This window comes from Mus pahari, chromosome 10, assembly GCF_900095145.1.
Source record: "Mus pahari chromosome 10, PAHARI_EIJ_v1.1, whole genome shotgun sequence".
Lineage (NCBI taxonomy): Eukaryota > Metazoa > Chordata > Mammalia > Rodentia > Muridae > Mus > Mus pahari.
In genome coordinates, this window is record NC_034599.1 from 40,467,136 (window position 1) to 40,481,301 (window position 14,166).

Sequence of the window (14,166 nt, forward strand, 5' to 3'; positions counted from 1 at the left end):
TCTGTATAGCCCTGGCTGTCCTGGAACTCACTCTGTAGACCAGGCTGGCCTCGAACTCAGAAATCCACCTGCCTCTGCCTCCCGAGTGCTGGGATTCAAGGCGTGCGCCACCACCACCCGGCCGCCTTGTGACTTTTTGACTGTGAAGGAACACCCAAGGTTTGAGGACCATCCTAGCCTTTCCCTCCCTACCCAGGGTAGGAGAGGCGCTTTGGTGGCATGGATTCTAGAATGAGACATTGCGTTTGCATCTCTGTCCTGCCAATCACTAGTTTAGTGATTTGGGGTAACTTCTTTCATTTCTACGAACCTCGGATTCCCCATCTACAGAATGTATCTAATAAGACTCAGCTCATACGATGCCTTGAGGATGAATTAGCAGAACACATATGCCGTACCTAGCCTAGAGGAGCCTAGGGGAGAGGATCCATCGGAGGATTATACTGGGGAGGGGTGAAGCTGTATTGTGAGGCACAGGGCCTTAGCAGGATGCTGGGGTGGGGGGTGATTTCAGTTTTGCTTCCTTCTGGCCCTCCACCGTGCCACGCTCCTCCACAGCAGTTTTCCTTCCCTACCGCCCTGTTCTTAGGTCTCAGTTTCCCCAAGTTCTCCTGGCAGGAGACCCAGAGACAGCTGCCACTCATCGGGTGTGTCCTCCTTCTCATCAGCCTGGTGATTTCGCTCATCCTTCTCTGTGAGTTGAACAGAGGGCACAGGGTGGCTTTGGGTCATCAAAGCATGGCATGGTGTCAGACATAGAGGCATACCACAGGCACAGAGGGACTGACATCCACACAGGAACCTGTGTGGGTCATGGGGAATCAGGCTCCTTTGAGAGGACTAGGTAAGCATGTGGAACATCGTGGGCTTCTGGGTTTGGGTTCGTTAGTGCAGACTGATTCTGATGATATAATACAACCGTTGCGTTAGCTACGCTGGGCTCCATTTTAGTTTCTTTGAATGGGATGCTGTTCATTATTAATCATTCAGTCCAACATATGCTTCATAAGACCTGATCCCACTTTATGCAGACCAGGAGGACTGTGTGAGAACAGTGTACAGTGCTTGACATAAAATCCCACTATGAAAATGAAGATCTATCTATGAAAACCAGCATGCTGTAAAACATGCTGAAAAGGCCTCTGAAGGTCAAAGGGACAAAGTGTGCTCCCTGGGGACTCAGGTTTCTCATGTTGTCCTTTGGACAAAGAACCCCAGAACATGTTCTAGGTTCTTTGATGAGCAAAAACGTTAGAAGCCAGCCCACAGGGGTTCACGGAGGCGAGCAAAGGTGCATACCTACTGTGTTCTGCCCTGGGAAGGCTGCTCGCTCCTGAGAAGCAGAGCTAGCAGCAAGTCAGGCTCTGGGATCTCAATGTGACTGTCAGGAACAAGTGACAGTGGTGTGGGTTAGGGTGCAGGTCATTTCCGACGAGGACCTGGAGACTATGAGAGCATTTCTCCGGGACACGAGATTCGAGGGAGCAGGAGGGGGACAGGTGGCCAAGGTCTACTTTGGGCAGAGGGAAAAAAAAATCCCAGAGGGGAGCTGCACGTTTGCGAGCTCGGGGGCCCATCTGTTTAGCTACGCGAGGCCAGAAAGCTTTCCACTTAGGCTGAGAAGGAGTCTATAGAAGACACAGCATGAGATGGCAAACGGCGGGGGGGGGGGGGTGACAGAAGGGAGCTTCTGGTGACACAGCTGTCAGGGAAAGAGGCTGTGTGCTGTTAGCTCGTAGCTGAAGTGTCACACGTACCTGGTCCACCATTTGTCTCTGCTTCTCATGAACTATATGACTTCAGCAAGTTAACATCTTGAGCCTCGGTTTCCCTACCCTGGTGGTGTGCTTATCATCACAATGCGTGTGATTGCCTCCAGCTTCCTTGGTCTGGGACCTTCCGTCCACGCCTCCCTTTGCCGACAGAGTGCTTTGCTTCTGAGAACAATAGGAATGTCCCATAGAGGGGACATGAGACACTCAAGGCCAGGCTCACCCAGAAGCCTTAAAGCTCTAACCTGGTTCTGTAGTATTTCCTGAAGTCCCTACCACTCCTTCATGGAGGCCAGAGAGGTAGTAGGGTCTGCAGGTCAAACCCAGTCTCCTGGTCCACCTCCCGCATCACTCCATCCACATCCACAGTGGTCCTGTGCTGTGCAGCATCCTAAGCACTGTGAGAAGGACACCCAGGACTCCCTAGAGCTTCAACATCTAGGGTATTCAGGGGCAAAGGCAGGACATTGAGAGGAGAGCATGCAGTCCTGAGGGATTAAGAGGATGTGTGCCTGGACTGGGAAGGGACAGTCTATGTAGATGGCCTTATCCTGAGTGGCAGAGACCATGCAGGAGCTGGGGAGACAGTGTGGGGTCAGAGCTGAAGAGATGGTAGAGGCTGGGAGGTTGGGTGAGGCATTCGGTGAGAGGTTTGAGGGAGCTCCACGGGGCGGGGGGTGTCTTTAGTCAGTAGAGTGACAGCTCAGGTTTGTTGGAGGCAGAGGAGGACATGGAGCTGGTTTCCGTGTGAGGTGTGAGAAGTTTCTTTGCACTTTTGGAAATCAGCCACCTGGAGTTGCTTGCTCAGTGGGAAGACACCGAAAGGCAGAAAGAGAGGCAGGAGAGGACCAAGTTCAAGGGGTGAGGGAGGAGGATGCCAACCTAGGAGCTGCTGAAGCTGGCACTGTGGCATCAACTGAGAAGACAGAGCAGATGGCAGTGCTCTCTCTCTCTCTCTCTCTCTCTCTCTCTCTCTNTNTGTGTGTGTGTGTGTGTGTGTGTGTGTGAACAGGGAATACCAGAGGGGTTCCGAGAGGGAACTTTGGGATACTGGAGGAGAAGGTTTCTTCTGCTACTAGTCCATCTAGCATATAGGATATGGAAGCTTCCAGAGAAGGATCCTTGTCCATCTCTTATTATTTCTCTTGGTTTCGTTCTTTCTCTCTCTGGGTAGCTAGCTGTTCAAGTCTTTTGGGGGCTTTCCTGATTGCAGGAGCTTTCTAGAACCTTCCTGAGCAGCCTTTCTCTCCATACAGATGGGGGACGGGAGCCCCAGAGTCCGAGAGGGACTGCAGGTCGGTGTCTGAGGATCCCCAGGGCCTTGGGCTGCTGAGTGTCCTGTCCCTCCAGTGCGGGTGATAACCAGCTGTCTGCTTGCTTTTGTTGATTTTGTTTTTCTAGTCTACTTCTGGCGAGGCCACACAGGGATCAAGTACAAAGAGCCATTGGAGAGTTGCCCCAACCACGCAGTTCGCTGTGATGGGGTGGTGGACTGCAAAATGAAGAGCGATGAGCTGGGCTGTGGTAAGAAGGCTGGGCATGGGGAAGCCCATGTGTGTGCGTATATGTGTGTGTATGCATGTATGTGCTGTGTGTGTATATGTGCGTATGTGTTTATATGTATGTGTATGTGTGTATATGTGTGTATGTGTATATATGTGTGTGTGTACACACATGTGGACTCTGGCTACAACACACTATATTGTGGAATGTAATGGCTCAGACAGAGGCAATGGGTAAAATATCAGAAGATCTTGGTTTGAATTACAGCTGACAAGGATTTGGAACTTGATTCGGGGTGTCATGTAACGTGGATAAATGACCCGATTCTTAGGGCTTCTGACTTCTAATTTTTAAAATGAATGCACTGGGCAAGATTGGTGATTCTTACAGAAAATCTGGGATTGTAAGACAGAGGGAAACAGAAAATCTGACTGGAGAGAGACAGGCTGGGGGTGCTCTGGGACCCCATTCCTCCTTAGTCAGCAGATGACCCCTGACTTGTGACCTCTGTAGTCTCTTAACGTCCTAGATGATCTCAGAGACCTGTTGAGCCCTCTGTGGTTGTGCTTCTGTGGTTTCCATTCCTTTGCTGAGGGGTGCAGCTGTCTCTCCTTTCACCTCTCCATTGATAACACATACGCCCTTGTCCACGGCTGTACCTATCTGTGACCAAGCCTGTCCGATGAGCACACACTCAGACCATGGCTCCTAGGTTCCTTAGCACCTTCTCCTTTCAGCATGTCATTGCCTCAGGGTGAGATGCTTGTTCCTCTCCCAGAAAAGGCCTCCCGGCTCCTCCTGGGTGCACATCTGCCCAGCCACAACCCCTTTGCTTCGGCTCTGTGTTGACTGAAGGCTTCGGCCCTCCAGCCACCACTGCTTTGGCAGCTTTTCCACACCTCTTCCAGAGCTGCCCATAACTTATCCCCAAGAGCTTGAAGCCTCCGGGGTGCCGAGATCATTCTCTGCCCTCTTCTATTCTGCAGTCAGGTTCGACTGGGACAAGTCCCTCCTGAAAGTCTACTCTGGGTCTTCTGGTGAGTGGCTTCCTGTCTGCAGCAGCAGCTGGAATGACACCGACTCCAAGAGGACCTGCCAGCAGCTGGGATTTGACAGGTGAACAAAGAATCAATGGGTTCATGGAGAACTACACAGAATCTGTCTCTGAAAGTTAAAGAAAGAAGGGAGGGAGGGAAAGGGGGAGGGAGGGAAAGGGGGAGGGAGGGAAGAAAACAGGGAAGAGGAGCCCTGCTGGACTCTTCTGATTCTACCCTCTCAGGACACCCGTGAGTCATTGAAAAAGCAGTGGCTTGGGATCCACTGAGTGTCCGGGAGCTGTGATAGTACTATTCTCCCTCCGCTCTTTCTGTGAAAGCACCCTCACGGCCATCACCACACTGAGATGACCCTGTGAGGAGATCTTCTTAGGTACAAGCACTAGGAGCCCAGATCTGCAAAGCCCTCTGTGGACCTTGAGCCGTAGCAGTTGTGAAGCAACTTGCTTCACGAAGCTCACTGAATAAGAAAGAAGATAGGATGGGGTGGGGGGGGAGGAGGGGTTGGCCAAGTCCTGTGAAGTGTTGTCTTTAAAAGTTTTACACCAAAAAGCCAGTGTTGGTGAGTGAAGCAAGAAGTGAGGGAACCTTCCTACTTGAAGGTTCCTGCCTTCCGAAGACCAGGTAGGCACCTCCACTCACCGTCTTGGTTTGAGGTGTGTGCATATGGTTACATATATGTGCATACTTGTGGAAGCCAGAGTCAAGGTCAGGTGTTTCTCGGGAGTCAGCCACATTATTTTTTTAGAGAGAATTTCTTGTTAGCCCGAAGCTTGTGAGGTAGGCTAGTCTGTCTGGCTATGGAGCCCCAGGGATCTGCCTGTCTCTACTTCACAGTGCTGGGGTTATGAGCATGCCTCCGTGCCTGCCTTTCCCCATGGGTTCCTCGTGCTTTTGTGGCAAGCACCTTCCAAGATGAGCTACAGCCTCAGCCCTTTCTCTGAGTTCTTAAGCTGAGCTATTTAGGGATGAATGAATGAATGAATGAATGAATGTGAGGTTGAGGGCTACCCTTAGAAGAAACATCTAGAAATATAGGGTTGGAGCTAGAACTTATAACTAGTTCTCCGCTGCCACCTCAGTCCCTGATGGGGAAAGGAGGGACTGGCTGATCCAGACTGAAGACCAGGGGTGGAGGGCTGGGCCATGGTGGGTGGGAGTGGGGGTGGGGGTGCAGGGTGTGGATGCAGAGTGGGGAGGATTCAGGGGATCTTTGTCTCAGAGCCACCGGGTGATTCTGAGACCCCCTCAACATTCTTTTTGAATGCCGTTTCTGCAAGGAAGATCCCTCTTCAGAAGTTCTAGAAGGCCCTGTGACACACAGGCCCAAAAGAACAAGACCCTCTAGTGTAATGTGGGAAAGGACGAGAGTATGAGTGAGGTTCTGCTAGGACAGCATGGAGAGGATTCCTAACTTGTGCTTGCTTATAGGGACAGCATACTCAGAGGCCCAGTTCACAGAAGGATATAGCATGCTTTAGAAATGTACACAAGTTTCAGGCAGAGAGTAGCACATACCAGAATCATGGGGTGCTTGTGAAAATGTCCCTTACCAACCCGAATCTCTAGGATTGGGACTGAGAACTTATTTAGCAAATGCCCAAGGTGATTCAGAGGGGTGCTCCTCTGAGAGTTACCATCACATATACTGGATCACTCTTGGGGGGAACCTGGAGCATGTACATTGGTACACAGTAGGTCTTGCCACTGGACTGTGGGTCGCAGTTTGGATAGTGTCTTAGTTGCTGTTTCTATTGCTGTGATAAAACACTGTGACCAAAACTCACTAGGGGAAGAGGGAGTTTCTTCTAGCTTACATTCTCAGGTCATGCTCTATGACTGAAGAAAACCAGGGCAGGAACCCAGAGCCTGGAGCTGAAGGCAGAGGCATAGAAGAACACTTCTCATCAGCATGGGTTTTTATATAACCTGGCACCACCTGCCCAGGGATGGCACCACTCATAGTTAGCCTGGCTCTCCCAGATCAATCATTAAGGAAGAAAACTTGCCTATCGGCCAATCCTATGGGGGCATTTTTCTCAATTCAGGGTTCTTTCCAATTGGCTCTCGCTGGTGTCAGTTAACAAAACAAAACAAAACAAAACAAAACAAAACAAAAAAACAAAACAGCCATCAGATATAAAGGGCTAGATGGATGCTCTCAAAGTCAACAATGCATCAGAACTGCCTGGGGCTGTTACACATAGGCTGGGCACCTCTCAGAGCTGTTTCTGAAAGTCTGAAGTGGAGCCAAGAATGTGCCTTTCTCACCAGGTACCAGTGATGTGGCCAGACCAACACCATACTGGAGAGCTACTGGGCCAGTTGTAGGGCTGGTAGGGGCAGGGGCAGAACATGTGTTGGAGCTGGACTTTGAAAGCTACACAGGAGTGGCCACCACACAGGCCACTCTAGTCTGCCTCTGTCTGAAATGCTGTGTGGCTCTAATGCCACTGGAGGGCTTGGGGTCTGACTGCCCGCAGGCTATTCATTCTTCCCTCTCCTCTGCAGCGCTTACCGAACAACTGAGGTGGCCCATCGGGACGTCACCAGCAGCTTCTTACTCTCTGAATACAACGCCACCATCCAGGAAAGCCTCTACAGGTGCAGTGGAACAACCTTACTGTCTGTGCAAACAGAGGACTGCGGGACTGGTGGAGGGTGCTTAGAGTCGGGGAGTCCCTTTCTCATGCTTTCCTGGCACCCACACTCCAAGGCTCCCTTGCAATGCCTGGAGCACTATGGACAGCTTGGGCTTAAAAGCTCTTGTCTGGGTTCTGGTGCAGAGATCCCGCTAAGGTTGGAAGTGATCCTGCCTCCTAATCACTAAAAGCAACTAAGAAACCTTGGGGTTCCAGAGAGCTAGGTGTTTGGGTTAAAAGGTTCCGCATGGTGGACGTAGAGAGGAAAGATGTGTCACTGGGGACAGGAGCAGGGGACTGACGGGTACTAGTGGTGAGGGCCCAGGAGGTCCCTCTGAGGAAGCCTCAACCCTTCCTGCCATCTTTGCACTGTAGTCCTCCAGCCTTGCTTTCCTTACCTGAGGATGAGAGGCGAAGCAAACCTCCTCCTGTTTAGAGATGATCCCTCAGCGTCTGCTTTGGGCTAGGCCCTCAGCATGCCACAGTGAGGAGCATGACGCTGTAGAAGAGCCTCATTAGGATCTGCTAAGCTATGGAAAGATCTGGGGCCATGAAGGCCTGCTTGGGTTCCAAGAACAGGGAACTAGCGGGTGCGCGTGGTTCACCAGAGGGAAACCGGCAGGAGACAGGGATTATTATGGAGATAGATAACCCACATCCACCTTCCTGGAGAAAGCCCCATAAGGAAGACCGTTGTCCCACTGGGAGTAGGAAGGTCCGGCTCGCCACTATTGTTAAAGGTGGGAATGGGACAGGGTCTGAGCAGGTACCAGTCAGGAAGAGGAGGCAGCTGCTGACCTTCTTTCTCACCCTTTGTGCCCCTCACTGCAGGTCGCAATGTCCTTCCCGGCGGTATGTCTCCCTCCAGTGTTCCCGTAAGCTGTTTCTCTCTTTGGAGTGTGGTCTATGGGGGTGGGATGAGATGCCGTCTAAGGAACTCAGTCCTGTTGCCTGTCATTCCCAGGGAGTCATATGAGTCTCCTAGACCTTTGGTAGGGGCTGAGAACTGAGGGAGCCAGCAGGTATGGACTAGCTGATAGTTTTGTGTCAACATTCACTTGAATGCTTGCCCATGGAGGATACCGCATCTGCATTTATGTAGACAGGGCTGGAGTTACTGATTCAGAGCCCTGCAAGGCAATTGCCATTACTGGGTACTGTTCCTTGCCTAAAAGAAACCAGGTAGGTGGGAAGCTGACACCTGACCTTGGAGTGGGCCCCTAAGCCCTAGCTGTGAGTGACCCCACAAGCTTTATGTTCTTGGTGGTGAAGCCAGGGTGGTGAAGTCTGTCCCACTGTGGTGGTTGCAGTGTCCAAAGCTCAGATCATGTGCCACCCTCTCTCCTCTGTAAGCAGAAAAGCCCCATACCTGAGCACATTCAGCAGGCTGCCCCTCCCTGTCCTGGGCTTGACTCATTCGAGACTTGTTCCCTGTGCAAGCCCAGGTATGCATCATAGGAAATCTATTTGTTTCTCATTCATTTTGAAATGAGAGACTGCCATACTAGTGCTCACCAGTTCAGAGTTGTGATAGCATCTTTTGCTTTTCTGAGCCCTTGATGACAGTGCTGGGACTCACCCTCTTAACCAAGCCAGATTCCACGCTGAAGCACTGGACATGGAGTGAGCATTTGCCAGAATAATGAAAGAAAGAAAGAAAGAAAGAAAGAAAGAAAGAAAGAAAGAAAGAAAGAAAGAAAGAAAGAAAGAAAGAAAGAGAGGGAGGAAGGAAGGAAGGAAGGAAGGAAGGAAGGAAGGAAGGAAGGAAGGAAGGAAGGAAGGAAGGGAACAAGGCAGAAGCTGCCTGGGGTCAGACTTCACTAGATAACTCCAGAAAGCTAAGACCACCATTTACTACTTCTGCTTGGACAGGGAATAGGTGTGCCACATTAGACTCTTTGGACAAAGGGTGACCTTCAATTGCCTGCCCGGAGCTCGAGAAGAGCAGGAGAGGCTTTAAAAGAAGCATATGACATGTTCTGTCCTTTCAATTTTCCCCCAGACTGTGGTTTGAGAGCTATGACTGGGCGGATCGTGGGAGGGGCTCTGACCTCTGAGAGCAAGTGGCCCTGGCAAGTTAGCCTGCACTTCGGCACCACCCACATCTGCGGGGGCACACTCATCGACGCCCAGTGGGTACTCACCGCTGCCCACTGTTTCTTTGTGTAAGTGATTGAGGGTTCCTTGATAAGATGCTGTTGGGGAACTTGGAGCTGCTAGGAAGGGCTTATAGACACTCTAGTCTATAACTAAGCTGAGTTCTCCAGAGTCAGGCAACTCAGCTACTGCTCAAAAGACTAAGTGTGAATGCCGGTTTGGTTCTGATCTTGGGCCAAGGATGAAAAACGTGGTCCCGAGGAAAAGGGAAGCAGGCTGGAAGACCTTTGGATCCTATTCCTGGAGAGCAGATGAAATGAAGCTCCAGGCTCATTGCCACCTTCCCACAACCACAGCTGCAGAGCTAACAGCAGAAGAGTCTGACAATCGGGGACATGAGGGACAGGAACAGCAGGAGGGTGGTACAGGTGGCTCCGGAGAGTTCCTAGCAGCCTTTGGGGACCCACAGCACAGACCTCATGGACACTGGCTCCCTGAGTAAAGAATTTTTATTATCTTGTCCTATCTAAATCTCCATAGCTATGATATCTGTCCCACTGCCAAGCCTCCATCCTTAGTGGCATGCAGATGAGGTAGTGGGGTGAATCCCACACATAGAAATTGCTAATTCCATTGCTTTTTCACACTCTACGGTGCAGGCCAGTTCAGAACAATTTTGAGGAGATTAAGGGATGGTTTGGGGCTTCATAAGATAGAGGAGTCCTCCAGAGGCCATTGGCGCTCCTGCTTTGCATCCATCCCCCGCCATGGGTAGCAGATGCAGTCAATGAATTCTGCCAGGTATATAACTAGCCAACACTCATCCCCTATGGCTCTTGTAGGACCAGGGAGAAGATGCTGGAGGGGTGGAAGGTGTACGCAGGCACCAGCAACTTGCACCAGCTGCCCGAAGCTGCTTCTATCTCCCAGATCATCATCAACGGCAACTACACGGATGAACAGGATGACTATGACATCGCCCTCATCAGGCTGTCCAAGCCCCTGACCCTGTCAGGTAAGCGAATGTGTGTCCCTGCTTCCCAGCACCCTTGACTTGGCAGCCCCTGTTTACCCAGCTCAGGGACCCAGGGTGTCATTATAGCCAGAGCAAAAGAAGAGATCATTACATGGAATGTATTTGTTTCACAGGTAGGAAAGCTGGGGTCTGGAGGAGATGACTCAGTGGGAAAGTGCTGGCTGAACAAGAAAGAGGACTTGAGTTCAGATTCCAGAGCCCAATTGAAAAGCAGGGTATGCTAGCATGTGCCTGTAATGTCAGCACTGGGGAGCAGAGATGAGAGGGTACCAGGGTTTGATGGCCCGCCAAAGCTTCTAGTTCTGTGTCTCAAAGCACAAGGTACAGAAGTGGCTGAGGAAAGACATCTTGACATGAATCTTTACCTCTATGCATTTGCATGGGTGGCAGCACTCATGCATGTCTGTGTGTGCATGTCTGTACATGAATGCACATCACACACACACACACACATGCACACACACACCACACCACACACACACACACACACACACACACACACACAAGAGAATATATAAGGGAAGAAAGAAAACAATAACTGGGGGGAAACTTAGGCCCAAGATTTGAAATCTATGTTCCCCAAATGGCACATCTCATATTCCAAATTGGCCACAGGGCTAGGGTTTATATACTGGTCTTAATAAATATAAGTAGATTCAATTGACTCACTGTTCATAACTATGCACTTGAGAGCTGCCAGCCAGTGCCCCTGTAGTGACAGAACACCTAGCAAAAGCACTTTAAGGTCAGGAGGCTTTATTTGGGGTCTAAGCTTGAAGGGATACAGCCCATCATAGTGCAGAAGCACAGTGGTAGGTAATTTCACGCCAGCAGGAGTGTGCAGCCACTTCCTCTTATCCAAGTGAGAGCAGGAAGTGGGGATGGACTATAAACCTTTTAGGTCCACCCCCTTAGACCTACTTCCTCCAGGGGAGACCACCTCCTAAAGGTTCCACAACTTCCCAAAGCAGTTCTAGCAAGCTGAAACCAAGTGTCCAAACACATAGGTTTGTATGGGGCATTTTACATCTAAGTTACAATGTATTAGGGGATATTTGATATGTTTGTGTGCATCCTGCCCAGCCATCCCTGAAAAGCAGAGCCTAAGCGATCCACTTAACACATGGGGAAGCAGAGTTTTAGAGAGACGTGTTAACTGAGACGTCGAGTGATAGGCTCCTACATGGTTGGTTGGTCTGACTCCGAAGCAAGGTTCCTCTCCCTGGCTCTGGGCCAGCTAATGGCGTACATTGCAGTGAAGAGCTTGAGTTGAGCGTAGGTTTGAGTGTCCAATGTGGAGGTGAAAGGTCCAAATGAGGCTATGTGACAGAAGGATCACAGAGATGCTCAGATCACTGGGGACACTTAATGCCAAAGAAGGCTTCATTCATTCATTCATTCATTCACTCACTCATTTGATTACTTCTTACTTCTTACATAGCCAATGGCAAGTGAGCACCAAGACCTCCAGAGGGACCAATGATGTTGTGTTAGGGGCTCAGAAGGAGCTGACAAGGCAGTCAAGGTTGGTGGGCAGTGCAGAGGATAGCTAAGGTGAGGTCTAGAAGAACTGATGGGACCGAGCAGATGACCCAGTGCCTAAGAGCACACGCTGCTCTATCCAAGGGCCCAATCTCCACCCAGGACCGAGTCTGGCAGCTCACACTACCGTGCACTCCAGATCCATGGGAACTGGCACCCTCTTTTGGCCCCCATAGGCACCTGTACTCTTGCATACACAGACACACATAGAAATGTAATTAAAAATTAAAATCTTTAAAGGGACCCATAAAGACAGATTAAAGAGAATTGGAAGAGAGCCTGAAGAGTAGGGCCAGGTTGACTACCATAAGGCTCTTGGAAGGGAAGCAGGCACTTTTTCTCCTTTGGAGGACCAGGTCTCCCAGGATCATTGGAGAACTCTGATTGGTCCAGACATCCTGGAGCCTTGAGCCTGTGAAGGGGTATTTCTTCAATGTTCATTAGGGAAGCAGTGTTTGCCACTCATTAGGACAGCTGGTTTATCAGAGCAGCAGGAGGAGGAGGAGCCCTGGGCAGAGCTCTGAGGTGAAGATGTCTCTGAACTGCTTTTCTATGGCCACACGCAAGCTCAACTTCGGAGCCTAGAGCTAAGCAGGCAGTCAGGGTGGGGGTAGGATGGGGGGAGATATATATCAACCAACCTTTTCTCCTGCAACTCAAACAAACCATGATGAACCTGAGCAGGCCTTCTCAATCTTGTACAACTAACTCTAAGACCATTTGGCTAAAACATCTGAGTCTTGCCAAGTTCCTCTCCTGGTGTGGGTGTATCCCGGAGCATGAAGCAGATCTTTCATCTAAGAACCACGGTTTGGATTTATGTAGCCCTAAGGTCAGGCCATAAACTCAGATTTTTGGTTTACACATCAGGGCAGGATTTTCTTGAACTACAGTATTTTCTGTGAAAACTCAATACTTTAAACTCTTCTCTAGACAAGAGGGATCTGCAGAGAAAGTATGTTTTTTGTTTGCTTGTTTTTTTAACAATGAATATAGGATTTTTTAAACAATGAGTATAAAGAAGAAGTCATAAGTCATAATTTGATTTTTTTACTAATGATCAATATTATGCTTTCCTTTACTTGTTTCTCTGTGTGTTTACTCTCTAGCAGACAAAAGGTATAGATACCAGCATTTAAGCCCCAGTTTGTGAAAAAAAGAATTTAATGTGTTCTAGTCTCATTTGTGTTGTTGTGTTAAAGGACCAAATGCAACATGGGGTGGGGTCTGGGGGTTAGGGTTTGTTTGTCTTGCGACTCCAGGTTAGGGTCTATCCTTTCAGAGAGTCAAGCAGCGAGACGTAGCACATCCCCAGTCAAGGCCAGAGAGAAGAAATGCTTCTTCACTTAGTACTCAGCTAGTTTTCCTCCCCTCTTCCAGGGCCCAGCCTATGAAATGGTGCAGATTACAATGGGCTGGGTCTTCTTCTCCATCAGTTAACAATCAAGATACACACACACACATACACACACACACACACACACACATACACACACACACACATACACACACACATACACACGCACACGCACATACACACACATACACACACACACACATACACACACGCACACGCACATACACACACGCACACGCACATACACACACACACATGCACACGCACACGCGCACACGCACACGCACGCGCGCCCACAGGCCAACCTGATCTAGATAATTCCTCAGTTGAGATTCTCTTCCCAAGTGATGCCAGGTTACAGCAAGTTGACATTTGAAACTAGGGATCACCACCTGAGTTCTTCCCTCCTTCCTTGGTTCCTCCTTCCTTCTCTCCCCTCCTTCCTTGGTCCCATCCTCCAATGTTCACTGATCCTCCAGCCAGGGTCAGGCCGAGAAATGGGTGCAGCACGCAGTTATGAACGTAATAAATAACTGAGAATGCTGCAAAAGTCTGTCAGTGAGTGGACTTTGGAGCTGAGTGGTCAGTAACACAGACCTTGTAAGGGGATCCCATGCCAAGGGAGCTTAGGAAGCAATACGCAATAATGCTTGATAGATAAGGCCCGCATGGGAGCTAGTTAGCAGGGGTTTGTGGTCTCGGGCTTTAGGTATGTGCTCTTCCTGCCCAGAGGTTTACTCATTCCATGTCAGGTGAATGTTTAGACAGGGGCGGCCGGCCAACAGGTGCCCTCCTGGATCAGGTGGCATACAACATGGTCCACTGATTGCTGAAAGGTTCAGATGAAGTGACTGACTTACATATCTGGTCATTCCAAAGCCTTGGGGGACTTGGGGCCGCTGAGAGAGCAAGGATGCAGTTGCTCTGCCCCATCCGTCCTTCTACCCTAAACCCCAATCTTGCTTCTTCTCTGACAATGTCTTGTTACAGCTCACATCCACCCTGCCTGCCTCCCCATGCACGGTCAGACCTTCGGCCTCAATGAGACCTGCTGGATCACGGGCTTTGGCAAAACCAAGGAGACAGATGGTGAGAGGCAGAGATGCAAGACTGTGTGTGTGTGTGTGTGTGTGTGTGTGTGTGTGTGTGTGTGTGTGTGTGT

General features: G+C 50.0%; 1 protein-coding gene across 1 annotated transcript in view; it reads left to right on the forward strand.

Annotated features, from left to right (window-relative positions):
• Tmprss13 (transmembrane serine protease 13) overlaps nt 1-14,166 on the forward strand; it is a 27,473-nt gene that overhangs the window by 10,353 nt on the left and 2,954 nt on the right. The window contains exons 3-10 of the mRNA XM_021207644.2: nt 590-694; nt 3,174-3,296; nt 4,262-4,391; nt 6,842-6,934; nt 7,804-7,847; nt 8,975-9,137; nt 9,912-10,084; nt 13,995-14,093. Coding sequence (XP_021063303.1) covers nt 590-694; nt 3,174-3,296; nt 4,262-4,391; nt 6,842-6,934; nt 7,804-7,847; nt 8,975-9,137; nt 9,912-10,084; nt 13,995-14,093 — 930 coding nt within the window. The remainder of the gene's footprint in view (nt 1-589; nt 695-3,173; nt 3,297-4,261; nt 4,392-6,841; nt 6,935-7,803; nt 7,848-8,974; nt 9,138-9,911; nt 10,085-13,994; nt 14,094-14,166) is intronic.